Source organism: Rhagoletis zephyria, unplaced genomic scaffold (genome assembly GCF_001687245.7).
Source record: "Rhagoletis zephyria isolate East Lansing unplaced genomic scaffold, Rhagoletis_zephyria_1.1 Rzeph_scaffold_00952, whole genome shotgun sequence".
NCBI classification, from domain to species: Eukaryota; Metazoa; Arthropoda; class Insecta; order Diptera; family Tephritidae; genus Rhagoletis; species Rhagoletis zephyria.
The window spans coordinates 12,039-32,267 of NW_016158036.1; the positions used below are offsets into that span (position 1 = coordinate 12,039).

At 34.2% G+C, this 20,229-nt stretch overlaps 1 protein-coding gene across 1 annotated transcript in view; it reads right to left on the minus strand.

Moving 5' to 3' along the window:
* Positions 1 to 395: 395 nt before the first annotated feature.
* LOC108362158 (zinc finger protein 624-like) overlaps positions 396 to 20,229 on the minus strand; it is a 28,341-nt gene continuing 8,507 nt past the window's right edge. The window contains exons 2-7 of the mRNA XM_017615021.1: positions 9,969 to 10,251; positions 9,564 to 9,869; positions 9,041 to 9,210; positions 7,108 to 7,273; positions 6,388 to 6,471; positions 396 to 1,416 (exon numbers count right to left, since the gene is read on the minus strand). Coding sequence (XP_017470510.1) covers positions 1,229 to 1,416; positions 6,388 to 6,471; positions 7,108 to 7,273; positions 9,041 to 9,210; positions 9,564 to 9,869; positions 9,969 to 10,251 — 1,197 coding nt within the window. The 3' untranslated portion in view covers positions 396 to 1,228. The remainder of the gene's footprint in view (positions 1,417 to 6,387; positions 6,472 to 7,107; positions 7,274 to 9,040; positions 9,211 to 9,563; positions 9,870 to 9,968; positions 10,252 to 20,229) is intronic.

Here is a 20,229-nt window from a genome sequence, read left to right on the forward strand (position 1 = left end):
GGGCAAAGTCTTAAAATTTTAATGCAAATAAATACTTTTTAATTTCGAGTAGTGTTTAAAAAATTAAAATGGCGAATATTATATAGCGGCTAACTTAAAAAAAAAAAAACAAAAATTGGATTCACTTCAAAATTTTTACCCGGCCGTTTTTGGGACCGCTAATTGCGAATCCGGTGTTAGTTTTCAAAATTAGCGAATCTGAGTGACAATTTTCTGAAGTATCCGAGTAAATTTTTAAAAATTATCCGCCATATTGGGTCCGTGACTTTGAAAATTTGAAAAATAACACCGGGTTCGTGATCAGCGACCCCAAAAACCCCCCAATAACAATTTCGAGGTGAATCCAATGATTTTTTTTTATATATTTCCGCCATATTAGATCCGACATTTCGAATATTGAAAAACGCACCTCGTTATTAAAAAGTATCTATTTTTATTAAAATTTCGAGACCTTCTCCGTTTTTTTAGCTAAACCAATTTTGACGAGAATGAAGAACGCTGTATTCCACTTGGTCAAACCCGCCATTGAAAAAAAAGAAGATTATCAAAAATTGTCGCGTGTCCAATTAGCCGACAAAAGCTGTCTAAACATTGTTGCCATTGAATTATACGTACATATATATGTGTGTAAGTGCTAAAACAAAACAAAAATCATGCAAGACATACAAACCAAATTCGCCGACAATAGCGACGGCAACGGAGCGCAGACGCCAACGCAGACGCCGCCGATGACGATGACGTTTCCAATGACGCGGTGCAACATCAAACACTACCATTCAGTTATACATACTTGGACAAAAAATCTTCAGTATCTATTTTATTGGCTTGTGCTATACTTGCTTTGTAATGTCACTTAAAAAACAGATTTATAAATATCCTTAACGACTAGTGCTTACTTAGTATGTATGTAGTATATTTAGAGTAGAGTAAGAGAATATGTACACTTAGACAAAAATACATACATACGTACATATGTATGTACATATGTGTGTATGTACACCCCCTCTTCGCCCCATTTTTATGCTTATAGATAATATGTGCATATTTAGTGTGTATGTATGTATTTATATATTTACAGCAGCAGTCATTATAGTTTGTATATTTGTTTGTGTATGTATGTATGTATGTATGTAAGTACGAATGCATGTAGTTATCGTTATCGTGTTCGGTTTTTTTATTTTGTGCATTTTTTGTTATTTTGTATTTTTATTTTTTATTTTTTTGTATCCTACTTGTCACTACATTCCGTTGTGCCATTTGAGGTTTCATCTTCTGTGGTTGTATCGCCTCCCGATTGAAAACCAGTCTTGTTGTCAGTGTCAGTTGAATTGTTCGAATCGGAGCACCTTGTGCAGACTCCCTGCATTAGTGTAACGTACACCTTGCCGCAGCGAACACATTCATCTTGTGGATCACCTGAAGTTAAGAATGGAAATTAATGCTGTGCTCTAGAAGTGCGCTGCGCTGCATTGTATTGCACGATGCTGCTGCAATCACATTCACGCATACATATGTATGTATGTACAAAAACAAAACCAATGCACTTGTACACTTGTGGCCATTCATATGTGAATATACATACATACATATGTATATATGTACAGTGGTGGTCAAAACATATGGAACTACGTTTCTAAAATTCTATCTACATGTTGCAGTGGCTTATTTGAGAAATACTGATTCTATTGGCGTTCGCTTAAGACATATCCAAAACACAAAACGTCGATACCAACATCTTTCAAACGGAGATTCTTGTAATAGAAATTTGTGGCAGAGAGTGCTTTAAAAGAAGCACATCATCGAAATATATGTATCTGCATTATATTGGACAGTCAGGCAGCCCAACTGACACTGCACTCACACAAAATAAATTCTCAGCTATGTTTGCTTCAATGTCCTAAACGGTCTTGGAGCTAAGAATACAGTTTTATTAGAATGGGTACCGAGGTATGAAGGACATGATGGCAATGAGGAGGCTGACTGCCCAGCGATACTAAGCAGCTACCGCAGTATTTTATGGTCCGGAAACATTTTGTGGGCTCAGCAAAGCACACATAAAGTGGATCATAAACAACTGGATAGACAATATGTTCAACAGGCACTGGATGGAATGTGCAGGGCAGAGACAAGCCAAACGATTTATCTATTTTTCAAATGAAGCTTCAAAGAATCTATTTATTTCACTTAGGCAGAGAGGATCTCAAAACTCTCACTGGGTACTACACTAGACACTGTTCCCTTCGCTATCACCTCATTAAAATTAATCTTTGAAATAAACGTTCATCGCTTTTGTAAACTCGACGAAGAAACGCCAGGACACAAGCTCTGTGAATGTGTCACTCTTGCTAGGCGCAGACTAGCTCACTTGGGTCATGCTACAATTAGGCCGTATTTCACCAGATTCATTTAAATGAAAATTAATTTTAATTTAATTTTCAATTTAATTCTCAAATAAATTTTTTTCAGTTTCAATAAGCTTTTTATTTAAACTAGTAAAAATATGGCAACACCGTGCTTAAAATGGTCGTAAGAGCAGGTGATCAGCTGATTGAACGTATAACATCGCTGAGTGTGGTTATTCCGATTTAATTTTTATTTAAGTGAATAGCATAGGTCACTTAAATCAAAATTAAAAACAAATTAGAATTGATGGGTAAAACAAAAAATTCGAAAATTAAAATATATATTCACTTAAATGAATCTGATGAAACCCAGCCCTAATCTATTTGAAATTTGGAATCTTTGAAATGCTAGCCTAGTTTCAGAAATAAAAGTTGCAACATGTGACTGCAGTTGAGAGAGCGCAAATGGATTTCGGAAATACATATATTTCAACTTGCTCTTGCTGTACTAGCAATCTGCAATTCGCCTTTCGGAAATAAAAAACCTCTTTCGAAAGACACTTTACATGACAGCCTTTTCGAAATATATTGCATTACCATGTCAGCCTCTTAACTTCTAAATGCAATCGCGTCAAAAGTAATAATTGGCACCCATATTTACTACTACGATCTAACATCAAGCAGAGAGTGAGATGTGTGGTTGTGTTTTTGTGCAGCAGAAGCCAACTAAATAGAATTTATTGCATAACGGATCAATCAACTTCTATAGAAGAGTTGGCAGTTGTTATGCATCCCTCCGACGAAGAATAGATACCATTTCTTTGTCTTATGCTTAACTTTTAAAAAGGTGAAAATTTTAAAGATTGCAGGCCCAAATATCAGAACTCAATCCAATTGGAAACCTTTGGAAAGTGGTAAACCAAAGCTGCATCAAATCTGAAGAAATCTTTAGAAGATTAAATGTCGCAAGGAAAGCTCTTCCTTTCATTTGGTTTAACAACTTAACCCTTCTACAATGATTGGGACAAAATGATGATGAAATAAGAAATATTTGTTTTTTTTTTAATTTTTTTGCAGTTAATATACTATTTGTCATTGCCATTATACTGTATTTACATGAGGCGATTTTACAGGCAACTTATATTTTGCATGAAATTAGCCAATATATACTATTTTTTAAGTTTGTAGGTATCGGGGAAGGTATGGGGTATGGGGTAGGTTTCTGGATAATTTTTACCGAAGTTTTTATTTGCTTCTTAATAAAAATTTAATGTCTCAAATGTAGGATTTACTATAATTGACAGTTAATAATAATCAAGGAACGGATTTTATGGATATTGCATTTTTTTTGCTAAAGAGATAGAGTATATTCGATGAAGAATGTAGCTTTCCCTGATTCCATATATACACATTTGATGTTGCCTTTTTTTGCCTTTTTTAAGATATTTGCCTTTNAATTAGATTTTCAAATTTGTTATTTATTTATAAATTGAATAAATTATTTTTACTTACATTTATTTAACTTTAAAAATCTTAACCACCTCCAAGCGGCCTCGAACCTGCGATTTCAGAACCAGAACCAGTAGTCTTCACGTGACGCCACAGCCGACATTTGTAAGAAAAGCAATTAATTGCGTTTTATTTTTGGCTTTGGCAATTCAAAGGCAGATGTCGCTGATCGCCTAAGTTCTTCGAAATTGTCGAACTGGTAGGCACATACTAGTTAATGAACTAGTATTTTTTCTAACTGGTTTGGCTTTTCACTGCAGGGTATGTTAGTGTTTGGCCGAGGCTTCTCGTGCGCCTTGATGTCACACAAAGCGGAGGGACCTACCGTTTTACACCGACTCCGAACGGCAGTTACTTCTATGATTTTAATTTGGAGAACTTCCGGGTTAACCACCATATGAGAAAACCAAGGCATGCCGCCATCCATGGCAAGTAATATTGTTGAAAACCTAATTTTCTCAATCAAACGCAACTGATTTAATTTGTCGTCTATTGGACATATGTATGTATATGTACATCAACCCAACATGGAACTGTCATATACAGTGACCTAAACAACGGGCCACGTATTGATTTTTTTTTAATATTCGTAATGTTTTTCGAGCTAAATTTTTGTTTGTTAATTTTCTATAAAAATACCGTGTAAGCTTTAACCGAAACTATATAAATTACAAACTTTATACAAATTTGGGGAAAATTCAACAAATTTTCATCAAAATTTCAACTTTTTTAACTGAATCTTTAGGAAATTTTTGAGTATGCAGTTTTATAGCCCACACAATTTTAGTTTATTGAAGTGCAAGTTTCAACCAGCAGAACGGTTAATAACGTTTGCAACTAAATATTATCGATGGCTGAGTGGAAGATCGACCTATCTCGGTAGCCAGTTCGAAAACGCTCTATCTCAAAAAACTTTTCAAGAACGCCCTAAAGCATCGTTCACTCAAAATCGGTACGCGTTCCAGCAATTTCTGTACAGCAATTGTTGGAATGTATTAAAAAGTTGCAATGCAGATCATTAGACAATAGATCTATCATTATGAGGTTTAAATTTCATAGTACTGGCTTTTTATTTGACAGTTTTATTCGCGTTGGAAATTGCTGCACAAAAAATAATGTTGAACAAATTCGTTGAAAATCCGACATTTTCGAGATCAAAAATCAAATTAAAATTAAATATACCAAAAACTTATAATTATCCTCCAAAAATCAATGAATAGATTCATTCTGCTTAAACTAACGGGGTGAGCTAATCATTAAAAGACATCATTTCGCACCAGCTTAAGGATAAGGCTCTTTACCTAAATTAGAAAAAACAAAATGGCTTATCAGAAGAAGATCGCGCGAGAGAATTGGAAAACGGTTATCCACAGTTCAGCGAATGCAAGCTATGGCAAGACTTAAACCTTATCGAGTTATAATATATAAAATTCTGTTAGATTAAATACATTTTATAACAAAAACCGCACCCGTTTACATTACCCCAATGTTCACACTAAATGTGGTATTTTATAATAATGACTAATAAAACATGTTTAAAACTGGACTTCGGTCAACTCTCACGTTAAAAGTTTTAAGCTAAAAAGAAACAGGGTGATATCCTCTTACATCTAAATCTATAGAAGTTGACACAGTTGTCAAAAGGCTATGAAATGACAAGAGAATCGAGGCAGTCTCATTAGAACTCGATCAGACTTCACAATGGGTCATATGACCCCAGAAATATGCTGGAAGGAGCACTTGCACAAAGTGTTATTTCATTATGTCATTTACTTTGGACCTTTTGCAAAGTGTTGGTGGGTTTTTATGAAAACTAATTATTCACAGGTAACTTTAAATCGGTTTAAAGCCAATGATGCGAATAAAGTTCTGGAAGTCATCAATTTACGAATATGATCTATTTAAGTCAAATCGAAAAATAGATGGTATTTATTTAAAACAAAATTAGTAAAGATGTGCGAGCCGTGGAAAAACATAAACTAAAGATAGTTTAGTAGAGCAAGTTGACTACACAAGTCTCTAGAATGGGTGTTCAGAAAATTTTTATCATTATCAAAGAAATTGTCTCTTATTTATTTATCCGAGCAAAATATGAAACTCACGCTAACATTTATCTATAACGGAATGTTTTCTCTTTATTCTAACATATTAAATATTATTTTCTGAAAACCTATTAAAAAGATATAACCCATTTCATGCGTACCGATTTTGAGTGAACGATGCTTTATTTCAGAATTCGTTTCAAAAATGCCCTATCTCCGCTGCCGATTCAAAAATGCCCTATATCAGCATATTTTCAATACATTTTGAAGTGAGATAAGTGAGAAAAATGAAATTTGTTTGCCACATTTACATACTCTCTCAGCACTAAGCTATTAAACTTAACCAAATGAAACACAGTTTTTACCTTAAAATATTCATTTTAGTTCCAAATGTTTCGACCACCACTGTATGACGTATGCATGTGTGTTTGTGTGTGAGTGTGCGCGCGCGCGCGCGCCGTGGTATAATGAAAAAATGTGGTAGTTCAACTTACCTTCATGTGTTTTCATATGAGCTCGTAAATTGCACGCTAATGCGAACTTCTTGTTGCACAATTCACAAGTATGGGGCTTATTGCCTGCAATGTCAATGTAAAAATTTATTATGATTTGTTTTTGCTTTAGTTACTTTGATTTAAATTACTAAAATTTGCTAAGCCAAAAACAAAGCTTAAGGGCTTTAATGTCAAACGGCGTAATCCAGCAATTTGAAGACATTTCTTATCATAAAAAGTTAGCTAAAATTGCGCTCATATGTACTTTCATACAATACATAAAAATGTGTTAATTTTTTTTCAAAACGCAAAAATTCAAAGTCTTGCAGCTGCACAATTAATTCATAGCAAATATTATAGAAATTATTTTTTAATTTCACCGGACTACGCCACTTACATACGAATGTGCTGTCATTTGCTGTGTGGGTATACAGGTACCAGTAGACAAAGGTACCATATACCTACATAAGTAAACACTTATTGGCACATACCTTCATACTGTATGTACATTTGTACGTACATATATGGCATATATTTACATACGAAATAAATTTTAAGCTGATTGAGTACTTATACTTATAAGTACTCGTCGATACATTAAGCGTAAAAACAACTTATTGCTATTGAAACAATTCGTCAAACACTCTCTACATCCATATGCGCCAATGTAGAAATGTGTGTATATACATTTTATGTCAGAAAAGCAAGATTTTTACCAACCTGTATGCAGAAAAAGATGATTTTTCAGATTTGTCTGTTTCGAGAAACCACGGAAGCAAATGTTACACTTAAAAGGCCACGAGCCACTATGAACATACATGTGTGATTTTAAATCGCCGGGTGTTGGAAATGACTTTGAGCATAAGTTGCATTTATGTGGCTTTTCCTGTAATTAAAACAAAAATGACAATTTGGAATACGGGTATTAGTATAATGTGTTGAAATGATAGGCATGTGAAAATATGTAAGTGCATATGGTTTAATATACATATTTATGTCGGTATGGACATAAGGGTTCTGGAACTTATTGTACCTAGTAATAAATATGATTTTTAATGATCTTTAGTATATACAACACCTATCGGTATAATTATCGGTATATTTTTGACGTTTTTTCATTTATTCAGCGAATTCTACGACAAGGTCATAAAAATGTATGTAGTATGCATGCATGTATGTGCAAACATTTTTATCGATGAATGTATATATCGATGTCGGTATAGATATCGATATATTCTACGATATTTCGATCATTGAGCAAATGTATCGATTTGTAAATATATATCGATAAATGTGTTAATCGATCAATTTTATAGATTTTGTTTATTAATTAATTTGGTTGTCGACTAGCTTGATTATCTACTAATTTCATTATCGATTAATTTGGTTATCGATTAATTTGGTTATCGATCAATGTGTTTATCGACAATTGTTTATCGATCAATATTTTGTTATCGGTATATTTGTTTATCAATATTTTATCCATATATTTGTCGCCAAGTTTACTTATGTTATCGATTATGCTTATCATTTGTTATTGTAATTATCAATAAATTATTTTACGGGCCTTCAAATAATAATTATGTATACCAATATTTATCGATATCGCATTTTATCGCTAATAAAAATGTTAATATGTAGATACCAGAAGGAAATTGTATCACACCGAAATCTCTTATATAAAAGTTGTTTCCTATCCAAAATAAAAGAGGATTGCCTCTGCTACATAAGCAGGGATGACTGGAGAAACAAAACAATATTAAAGAAATAAAAATTATCCCATATCTAGACTGCTTAGAACTTAGGAAAACTTTCTAATTAACTGAACCTTTGTCCGGACTAAAATTTTCCACAAATGTTTGATCCGGAACGAAAACCGAACCATCTTTTGGAAGGAATTAATATTCGTTTCGTTATTTGGTAATACCTACGCTACGTTTAGCGTATGCGTATTTTTATATAATTTTTTTATTTAATTTTCTTTGAATTTGTGTATTTGGTTTTAAAAAGAAAAATATATATTTATTCAAATGTAAATTTTAAAAACTTGTTTTTCGTTTGCTTTTAATTATTTTTTTCTTTTGTTTTTAATTAATTTTTTATTTATTTTTTTCTTCTATTTTTCTTTTAATTTTAAGTTTTTATTGTTCTAAAACGAAATATATATTTTTTTATTTAATGTAATTTTTAGAAAACTTACTGCTTAAAGACAAACAGAATAACGCTAAGACCTTTTCAATTCGTCTTCCAAAAATAAGCTTTCAGTACAGTTGCCAGAATTTACAATTTTGTCTTACGAAAATTTTTTGTCTTTGCAAAAACTTTGGTGAGTTGCAAGACAGGTGCCAGAATTGCACTGTTAGTTAACGCCAAAATTTATTATGGTCTCAAATAAATTTAATTATATGTACCTAAAAATCTTGCATAAAAAATCTTATTGGCTTGCTTAAAAACGTATGTACTGGCTCTTTTGTTTTAATTTAAAAAAAAAAAGCTGAAGCATTAAAATGTTACTACCTATTGAATTTAAATTATACTTTCAAAAAGAACGTTATGCTTATCCTTATTGATTAGCCCTTTATGTGAGAGCACACTTGCTAAACTATTCATGTGTGTATGTATGTAAATATGTATGTTTTAAATTTAAGCTTACCTTTATATGTGTCATTCGATGGTAGTATAAGTTGGAGCTGGCCGTAAACCGCTTGCCACACACCTGACATTCATGCGGTTTTTCACCCGAATGTATGCGTCGATGCGTATTTAAACTGCTCGACGTACTAAAGCCTTTGCCGCAAACCATACACACATGCGGTTTCTCACCTGCAATTTAAAAAATGTGTTCAAAATTAACCTCGTCGTACTTAGTACATACGGTTTTGGCTAAAGAAATACAGAATATTGCAATATTTTCATTTAAAGCAAATGTAATAAAAGAAATTTTGTTTTTGGTCGCCACTCGTAAACTACTTACTTACTCGAAAATCGAATAAAATCTCAGCATCTTCAGGCTATCAAAAATATCTACAAAACACATATGTATGCATGCAAACATATGTACATACATATGCAACGAAAGGAATGCAACAACAGGTGCAATTATACAATATGTATTATGCCTATACATATGTATGTATGTATGTATGTATGTATGACACCTCTTACTGCCTACCTACCTGTATGCGTTCGCATGTGTCGCTTAAGTAGACTAGGTCTATCGAATGCCTTCCCGCAAACATCACAAGGCAGCAAACAGCGTTCACTTCGACCAATTCTTGTTCGCTGCGGCGTTCGCTGATCACGGACTTTTTCACAGTTTATTGAGTTTATACTCGTAACATCACTTACAGGTTCATTTAATGATATCACCGAACCGGATAGATCACTCGATATTGACTTGTGTTCATCTTCACTACTCGAAACCGGTGAAACGGGTAGTGAGATGCGATGCAGCAGGGAGGAGGAAAGGTCGATTGGTGAATCTGTTAGATAATGGGCAAATATGTACTTAATTAGCGCCAACTTCGAAGGATTGCATTTACATAGCACACTTAATAAGTAGTGTATAAATAGTTGGTTACCTTTCATTATGGAATCCATCGTTTGTCGATACATCGATATTCGCATTCGCATGAATAATACCTCTTCGGGTCGTTCGGGCAGGTAGAATACAACAAGTTCTTGATGCGCCGTAATCGGTTTTATCGCTTCATAAATGGGTTCACCTTTCACCTTCGTACAAATCATATTTACATTAGAATCACATACGCTGGAAACACGCAGAAAGCGTATCCAATTACAGCTACGCACTGGCCTATGGAAAGCATCTGAGATCTCATCGTACAAGCCGAAACGATATCGGATCTGGGGGTGAGAAGAGTAACAAAAAAAATGCATATTAGAAATTTTACTCCAATGAAGCTAGGATATGTACATTAAATGCTTTTTCATCATTAAGATCAGTTATAACGAGTTTTCACTAGGCATTGAAACGACAAATAATTAAATTTAAAAAGTCCCTGGAGGGGTGGTTGCAGGCATAATGCCTACAATTTAATTTAATGCTCAGTGAAAATTGGGCGTTAGATTGCAAGTTTTCTGATATCCTTACGACCGCTCCGCTCCGCTTCGTTCAGTGTGAACACCAGCAGCATCGCTACGGTCCACCTTGCCTCGCTCGCTTGCCGTTCAGATTTCTGTGTGAACTCACCCTTAAAGTTCAAGTTTTCTATGTTCGCGCCAAGCTATTAAGACTACCTCAAATTAATTGCTAATGTAATACTTTAATTATGCAAACATGCCCTGATTTTTATAATACTTTATTCAATGCAACTGAAGGGGGTCAAAATGTTCGCGGATTAGATAATTTATATAAAGAGAGCATGGTGTTTAGAACGTGGTCAAAACATGAACCAGATTTTCCAATAAATTTTCTACGGGTCATAGCAGAAAATTATTCGAACAAAAAAGAGGCTAGGTTAGAAGTTCGTGTATGGAAATTTCCAAACTTCCGCTGGAAGCCGCAGTTGTTCTCCCGGGATAAGAAGCACTTATTTCTCTAACATTGGTCCCTCCAGTAAAAGGAAAAATAAATCATAGCCAAGGTCTTAATTGACTGATAGCAGTTGGGCTACCCCAAGTGTTCACCTTCGCTATCTTTTCCAAACTGAAAGCAATCAATTTATTCCTCTTCATTATCAGCACTGCTGAGGGAACTATCATTTAAGCCTTGGTGCAATACCGCAGCGCCCTGTAAAGACGCCGATAAGAACTCTTACTGCAGATCTCTTGAGTTTCAGAAGATCCTCCGTATTTTTCTGTTGAACCACGCCTAAAATTGCCTTGAGACCTCAAAATCATCCCGTTTGCTCCAGAAGTCATTGACCGCTAGACCGCACCTTTTCAAAGNGTAGTCACATAGCAAACGAAAAGCTCGCCTGGCCCGCAGGTCTTTCGACTAAAGATCGGCGTCTTTCCCTTACTCGATCTTTAAACAATCAGCGTATATGCTTATACCACGATCTGCCACTGGTATTCCAATTCTTCTTTTGGTCAAAAACCGCATAGGTATTCTACTGTTGATACTCCGAACTGGATTAATGTACATAGTCAGTGTTGGCTTTTCAGACGACTTTGCTTTCGTTGAATGTGATCTAAAGCTCATTTGAGGTGCGCTACTCACTGCTTCCGATATGCCGAGTCATGTGAGTCTTTGAAAACGCTCAATTATTTTCTTTTTGTTCCGTTTGTCTAGAGCTTTACACCAGACTTGGATTCCATGGGTTACAATCTGTCTGATGACTGTGGTGTACTACATACTATGAGACATATTATAGGGCAAAAGTCTCTATTTTTTTAAGTAAGTCACTAGGCCCTTCATAACTCTCTATTTAACAATTGCAATTTAGTTTCTGTTACAGAATAGCTATCTACATATATGTATGTAGGTATCTCACTTCGGTGCCGAGATTCAAAGTAGCTCCCTATAGTCTTGGAAGAGGAAAGGCAGGAGCTTTTGTTTTTCTAGTAAACAAAACCAATTCTGTTTCGAATGGATTAACCCCCAAGCTTTTGTGCTTGGCTCACTTAGAAATGTCGCCTAGCGCTTGCGTATCAAGCATTCTATACTGAGGACGCCTCTTANTCCGATATGCCGAGTCATGTGAGTCTTTGAAAACGCTCAATTATTTTCTTTTTGTTCCGTTTGTCTAGAGCTTTACACCAGACTTGGATTCCATGGGTTACAATCTGTCTGATGACTGTGGTGTACTACATACTATGAGACATATTATAGGGCAAAAGTCTCTATTTTTTTAAGTAAGTCACTAGGCCCTTCATAACTCTCTATTTAACAATTGCAATTTAGTTTCTGTTACAGAATAGCTATCTACATATATGTATGTAGGTATCTCACTTCGGTGCCGAGATTCAAAGTAGCTCCCTATAGTCTTGGCAGAGGAAAGGCAGGAGCTTTTGTTTTTCTAGTAAACAAAACCAATTCTGTTTCGAATGGATTAACCCCCAAGCTTTTGTGCTTGGCTCACTTAGAGATGTCGCCTAGCGCTTGCGTATCAAGCACTCTATACTGAGGACGCCTCTTTTTAGTAGAGGTTCAGATTAGAGAAGTTTACATGTAAATGTTTTAATTTGCTACTTAGTTGGATCGGAATGTCACTGTGAAAACACAGATCAAATAAGCTTCTATTGGCATAAAATTCAAATCAATGACTGAATTGAATACAATTTCTTAATGCTTTGGAACAGTGAGTGGCCGACCCTCTAACGATTTGTGGAAAATACAAAAAGTNACATTAAATGCTTTTTCATCATTAAGATCAGTTATAACGAGTTTTCACTAAGCATTGAAACGACAAATAATTAAATTTAAAAAGTCCCTGTAGGGGAAGTTGCAGGCATAATGCCTACAATTTAATTTAATCTTCAGTGAAAATTGGGCGTTAGATTGCCCAGTTTTGCATGAAAATACCAGTTCCCACGAGCGATCTTCCATTAGGTGCTTTTTCGAAAAAACAAGCGGCTTAAGAACACTTCCAAGTAGTATATTATGATTTCAGTGGCTTAGGGTACGTTCACACAGGAAGCTACATATGTATATGAAAGTTTTCATCCATCAAGATTTTCCAGAAGCGGTTTGGAGCTGAAAACAAAGCATTTTTTGATTTTCAATTATCTTTTTGATTTTTCCGCTTAATGTTTCTGATGCGAACAAAAAATCAAAACAATTAAAGGAAAATCTATTTTTCGAGAGGGCTATTGAAACAAATTGAACAAATTCTTTAGCCGTTTTTCATTGAAAGCAAGTTTTCTGATATCCTTACGACCGCTCCGCTCCGCTTCGTTCAGTGTGAACACCAGCAGCATCGCTACGGTCCACCTTGCCTCGATCGCGTATGGAAATTTCCAAACTTCCGCTGGAAGCCGCAGTTGTTCTCCCGGGATAAGAAGCATTTATTTCTCTAACATTGGTCCCTCCAGTAAAAGGAAAAATAAATCATAGCCAAGGTCTTAATTGACTGATAGCAGTTGGGCTACCCCAAGTGTTCACCTTCGCTATCTTTTCCAAACTGAAAGCAATCAATTTATTCCTCTTCATTATCAGCACTGCTGAGGGAACTATCATTTAAGCCTTNACAAAAATTTTCAACCACGCAATTTCTGATATACCACTTATTAATTCCACATGATGTCAAAATATNTTGCTACTTAGTTGGATCGGAATGTCACTGTGAAAACACAGATCAAATAAACTTCTATTGGCATAAAATCCAAATCAATGACTGAATTGAATACAATTTCTTAATGCTTTGGAACAGTGAGTGACCGACCCTCTAACGATTTGTGGAAAATACAAAAAGTACAAAAATTTTCAACCACGCAATTTCTGATATACCACTTATTAATTCCACATGATGTCAAAATATTCTTAGACGAAATGAGTAGTTGAATACCAAGATACGCGTGTTTTTTTTTGGCTTTGTCTTATGATTATATCAGTTCCATTTTTGGTGCAAATCCAGCTTTCAAATAAATGTACAAAAAACTTCTATACATACATACATACATGTATTAAAAGTTATTTAAGCATATTTGTTCGGTTGTGGAGTCTTTACATTAATGACGAAAAGTAGTCGTTTTGTTACGTTTTTTTTTTGTTTGTACCTGCTCGCTTCCTGTCATTGTCAAAATCAGAAACAAAAGAGGNTTCTTAGACGAAATGAGTAGTTGAATACCAAGATACGCGTGTTTTTTTTTTTTGGCTTTGTCTTATGATTATATCAGTTCCATTTTTGGTGCAAATCCAGCTTTCAAATAAATGTACAAAAAAACTTCTATACATACATACATACATGTATTAAAAGTTATTTAAGCATAGTTGTTCGGTTGTGGAGTCTTTACATTAATGACGAAAAGTAGTCGTTTTGTTACGTTTTTTTTTGTTTGTACCTGATCGCTTCCTGTCATTGTCAAAATCAGAAACAAAAGAGCCACAAGAGTCAACATTTAAATTGCATGACTATAACTTATGAGTTTGTGCACGAAAGGTAAACAACAAGCACTTCTACGAAACATCAAAGAGATATTCGCCTTAGCTTAAGCTGAAAATGAGGCTGAAGTAGAAGCTGTAGCTGAAGCTATGCTGTGCTGTGTTGTNTAGCTTAAGCTGAAAATGAGGCTGAAGTAGAAGCTGTAGCTGAAGCTATGTATGCTGTGCTGTGTTGGTTCTGATGCTAATGTTTGTTGCCGTTGCCGATCATTTTGCCTACTACGCTGAGGTGCGATGATCTGCTAAAGCAGCATCCATACATCCATAATACATATAGCTGAAGCTGATCTCAGTTGCCGCATGAAAGGCGAGTTATATCAAAAACGCGCTTGATAATTTGAACTGTAATCAACTCATCATCAAGAACAGCAGCCGGCTTCACGTCATTTCAATCATAACATAACAGGCAACAGAAGCAAAAGTAGCAGCAGAAGCTGCAATAATAACAAGAACAACAGAAGTAACAGCGGCAGCAACAGGAAAGAAGAAATACCGTCAATCACGAAACCTATTCGTAAGGTACAAAAGTGTGGATAGCAACAAGAGGTTAACATGTATTTAAGTAACTACCGAAGAAAGCAACAAATCGACGAAAAATTAATAAGAAATTAAGGGCAGTGTTGCCGTTTTGGTTTCGAAAAATTAAATCTTAATTGTGATAGTTTCGTTTTCCATTAAATATATATGTATGCATAAATGTCGCAAACATCTGCTTCTATGTTAAAAATTTCAGTTCTCACAATTCCAGACAAAAATCTTTTCCGAAAGAATTCCTAATCAACTGAGAGAAAACTTCCGTGATGATTTATAATTGGGCTAATAGTCAACCAACAGTCTTGCCACCGTTTATAAAGCTTCCTCTTTCTTGGACCAGCGAATATTTCTAGCGGATGTGATTGAACCTTTCATGAACGGCTCTTTCTGACACATAGAAAGCAAAGCATTTTTTTACCTTGCCTTTCTTGAAGAACAATTTCAAAACTTGGTGGTTTTTTATAGAAAATCGGCCTTGTTTGAAACGGTTGGAGTGATCTTGAACTTTTGGTAGAATTTTAGTAGATTTTGTATGGGCATTTTGATAGAAAAATATTTTGATGCGGCAACACTGTTTAAGGGAACAGCAATGTATGTATATGTGCGTTAGGGTGGTCCTTAAATGTAGGAAGCAAATTTTTACATCAGATTTCCTAAGCCTCAGCCCCTACGTCGATGGTACCATAGTCGAAGATATCACATGTAAATTTTGCTCCCCATTGGAGACGGTTAAAGCGTGTCGTACAGGGGGCAAAGTTCGGATTTCTCTATGGAGACTCAAAAAATTTAAAAGTCGGTTAAGGCGTGTCCCACAGGGGTGAAAGTTCACATTATCCTATGAAGACGTCTTAAAAATGTCAAAAAAAAATTTAATTTTGTGAGTCTCTATGTAGAGACCAAAATTTATATGTAATATCTGTGACCGTGGTATTACCGATTGAGCGGGGAGACTGAAAAAATCCTTCGTTTGATTTTTTAATGACCACCCTAATGTGCATAAATTTGTTTGTACGTTCACACATTGCATATGGTTGTACATATATTAGTGTTCGCATGCGTAAAGCAGAAGTCATCAATTGTTTCTGGTGGGCTAAGGAGTTTTCCTCATATGCCACATTGGCTTTATGTGAGGTGAAATATTTACGTGGGGTTATTAGATATTTATTTCGAATCTTCTACTTGCTTGAATTTATGTATATACATACATATGTGTCCGTGCATGTAGACAGCCACTTATGCATATGATTTTCAACACCTTCAAGCTTATTTACATCAGTGCAATCTTAGTTTTTCTTTAATCACTTGATTTGTAACGGTTGCAAAATAAAATATTGTTCAAAAATTAAATTAAAAATTAATATTTTTTCTTGCTCTTTTGTATTCTTAACTTTTTTTAGTACATAGTTTTTTTAATGCACTTCACTAGATTTACTACAGTTGACTAAGAAACTCCTAGTTTAGTTTGCTGTGGCAACACCTATTTTTAATATTTAAATATTTGGATATATGATTACCTTAATTCACAAAGGCCCTAACCAGTAAATTTTATATTTAACAGGAGAAGCAAAAAACATTATAATTTAAAAGAAAATCATACATGCAGCTAAGGATTTTTAAAAAGTGGCATAACTTTTAGTGAAAACGCGTCTTCGAAAAAGGTGTTGGTTAGGGCCTTTTTGAATTAAGGAACGATATATATGTGTACATATTTAATGAGGGCAGACCAGCAAAAAAAATATTTTCAGGGTTCCAAAGAAGTAACCTTCTGGCACGATAAAATTTTCGAATTTTTTTTTTTATTGTTATTTTTTATTTAATAAAATGCGTGATACCATGCGCAAAAAAATTTAAAAAAAATTTACTGGTTTTTAGCAACTTTAAACTTACACTTTAGTATATTTACAAGTACTACATTGTAATGTTATCGTTTTGTCACGGGCTGTACGTATTTTGCGATACAAAAATGTTATCAAATACCACAGAGATTGGTTTTATATTCTCAATGAAATTTTATAGATTTCTGCATTCGCACCAGCTCTTTGTTGTTGAGAAAAATTCCCACTATAATTGGAATACTTCCAAAACATGGAATTCGAGTACATACGAGCAAATCTCACGAGTTGTTTTTTTTTTAATGTCTCTTCCTTCTCTCTCCAGAAAAAAACGAGAAAACATTATTCTTGCATATATGTAGGCACATATTTCAATCAATGGAGTTAGAAGCAAGTGCAGTAAAAAATAAATAAAGTAGTTGAACGGTGTTGGCTTTATTTTAACTCGAAAATATCATTTTTTTGAAGTGATACTTCTTAGTCGAGTTCGGAGATGGTTGCGTTAAATATTTAACACCACGTCATAAAATCTGTATCGTTCGTTCGATTTTTAAAAATGAGGTGTCACATGAAAGGCCTTGTCCTTCTGGTTTACAACATAGCTTTAGTTCCATGAAAGGAGCTGCCACATGTTAGAAAATAGAATTCAAAATTTCTCTGCCGCAGAGGGTTGCTTAAAATATTTAACATCAAGTCATAAAATCTGTATCGTTCGTACGATTTTCAAAAATGAGGTGTCACATGAAAGGGCTTGACCTGCAGATGTGCAGTATGGTTTTAGTCTTTTAAAGGGTTGCCATATATACGAAAATCAAATTCAAATTATTTATTAAGTTAAACGAATTATCCCAATATGGGTATCAAAAGAAATGGTTTTGAATAAGTTGTATTTTCTAGCTAAATGTAGGAGGGTTGCCACCTGTTTCAAAAGTAAAATTTAGTTAAATTATACAAAAGTCTTACGCTTAAAATACTATACAGTACAGAAAGAGCTTACAGAAACACAATTAAAATATTTTTGAGGTGCCTGAAGAGGGTGGCCACCTGTTTAAAAAGTTAAACTCAAATTATTGAAGCAAATCTTATTATTATAGCTCCGTTATGTTTGCGATAAATATTTAACGCCACGGTACAGGTAGCATATGACGGGTATAGAAAACGAATAGCTGCGTTAAACGCCAATTGGGCGGGAAAAGACTAATGCAAAGACAAGAATATAATCAAAAACAAATATAAAGATAAGATGAAGATGAAGATGAAGATGAAGATGAAGATGAAAATGAAGATAAAGATAAAGATAAAGATAAAGGTGAAGATGAAGATGAAGATGAAATTATATATGTATATTAGAAAATAAGTACATGTGTATGTATATCGCACATTTCCTTCTTTCTGGAATTTCCTCTATTAAGTTTCACTTCTTCCGCGCGTAGGGACTACACGCACTGAGTTTTTTTTTCAATAACTTCAAATAGAATGTTCATATTAAAGGCAACGGACGCTGTCATCAAATAGAACATATCTGTGAAGTTTCAAGAGCGTACCACCAAATTAAAAAAATGACAGCATGCACAATATCTGTCGCAGCTATCTTGTAATTTTTGAAAGTTCACGATTTTTTTTTTAATTTTAATAATTTAAGATACTTCAAAATATTGAAATCAAACGGTGAAAATGTTCTTCTTGTCAAAACGAGCCAATCTAGTGCGCGAGCAAAGCCAGTGNATGAAGATGAAGATGAAGATGAAGATGAAGATGAAAATGAAGATAAAGATAAAGATAAAGATAAAGGTGAAGATGAAGATGAAGATGAAATTATATATGTATATTAGAAAATAAGTACATGTGTATGTATATCGCACATTTCCTTCTTTCTGGAATTTCCTCTATTAAGTTTCACTTCTTCCGCGCGTAGGGACTACACGCACTGAGTTTTTTTTTCAATAACTTCAAATAGAATGTTCATATTAAAGGCAACGGACGCTGTCATCAAATAGAACATATCTGTGAAGTTTCAAGAGCGTACCACCAAATTAAAAAAATGACAGCATGCACAATATCTGTCGCAGCTATCTTGTAATTTTCGATTTTTTTTTTAATTTTAATAATTTAAGATACTTCAAAATATTGAAATTAAACGGTGAAAATGTTCTTCTTGTCAAAACGAGCCAATCTAGTGCGCGAGCAAAGCCAGTGTGTTACCAAATGAAAAAATTACATTTAGTAATTTTGATTTGATTTGAGAAACTACACCTCCATTTTTACAATTTTTATTGGCAAACTCGAAATTTATTCTAAAATTTTTATATAGATAAAAAATTTTTATATAGATCCCACGCCAATATTTAATTACTTTTAAATAATATGACTTTTAAGTTAAGGCGTGCGAGTAAACGTGTTAGATGACTGCGTATGGTATGACGGGGCGTATACGTTACATACGCAACTACGGGTATATGAGCAGGAGTGGTTATTTTTTTACTTTTTTGGTATACCTTTTTCAAATTTTTATTTAAATACAATTTGGAATTGGAATCTTGTTCTTTACACAAAACTGAAGATAATGCATTTTCCAATATAAGTGTGCCTCCATTTTCGACCAAAAACACGTTTTTTTTTTCGAAAAAATTTAACAACTTGTGAGATTTGCTTACACAGTATTGGCCAATACAATAGCACCCCCATTTCAAAGTGATATTGTTTACCACTCATGTTTATTTATTTATTTTTAGGAATTTTCAATTAAAATATAGTTCATTCTCTAACAAAACTCATACAAACCCAAGTTTAAAAGTTTTTGAAAGACTACATAAAAACGCAACAAATTTTCACCCAAATTTCAAACTTTTTTCTCAGATGTGTTAGAATTTTTTCGAGTACACAGTTTTATAGCCTATTCAATTTTAGTCTAATAAAAATCTATAAGATTTTCACCGTTTGTTGGAGTATACGAGGCCGGCTAGTATAAAATAAGGCCATCAATTGCCTGCCAAGCAATGAAAGTTATTCGAAAAAAACTGTAGGTAGTATTGGATACTTTAGAATTGATTACATTTGCATGAACTGCTATGCATATTGTAATGCGATTGCCTTACTTTGGAGTCGACTCTGGAGTTGGTGGCGTTGTCATGCAATCGCATGTTCGTTGTTGGGTACTAGCTGCCTAACACTAGGGTTGCCAGATTTTTTATGCACGAAATCAGTACATTTGACTTTTTCATGCTAAAAAAAATCAGTACTTTTCAGTACAATTTTTTATAAAGCAAAATTATGAATGTAAGTAACGGATAATGCATTAAGACGCCAGAGTACTTGTTTTTAACAATATTGTGGTATAAATAAAATATAGTTCATAAGAAATAAAAGTGTTATTCATTTTAACATGAGTGTACACATCATTGTACACAGAAG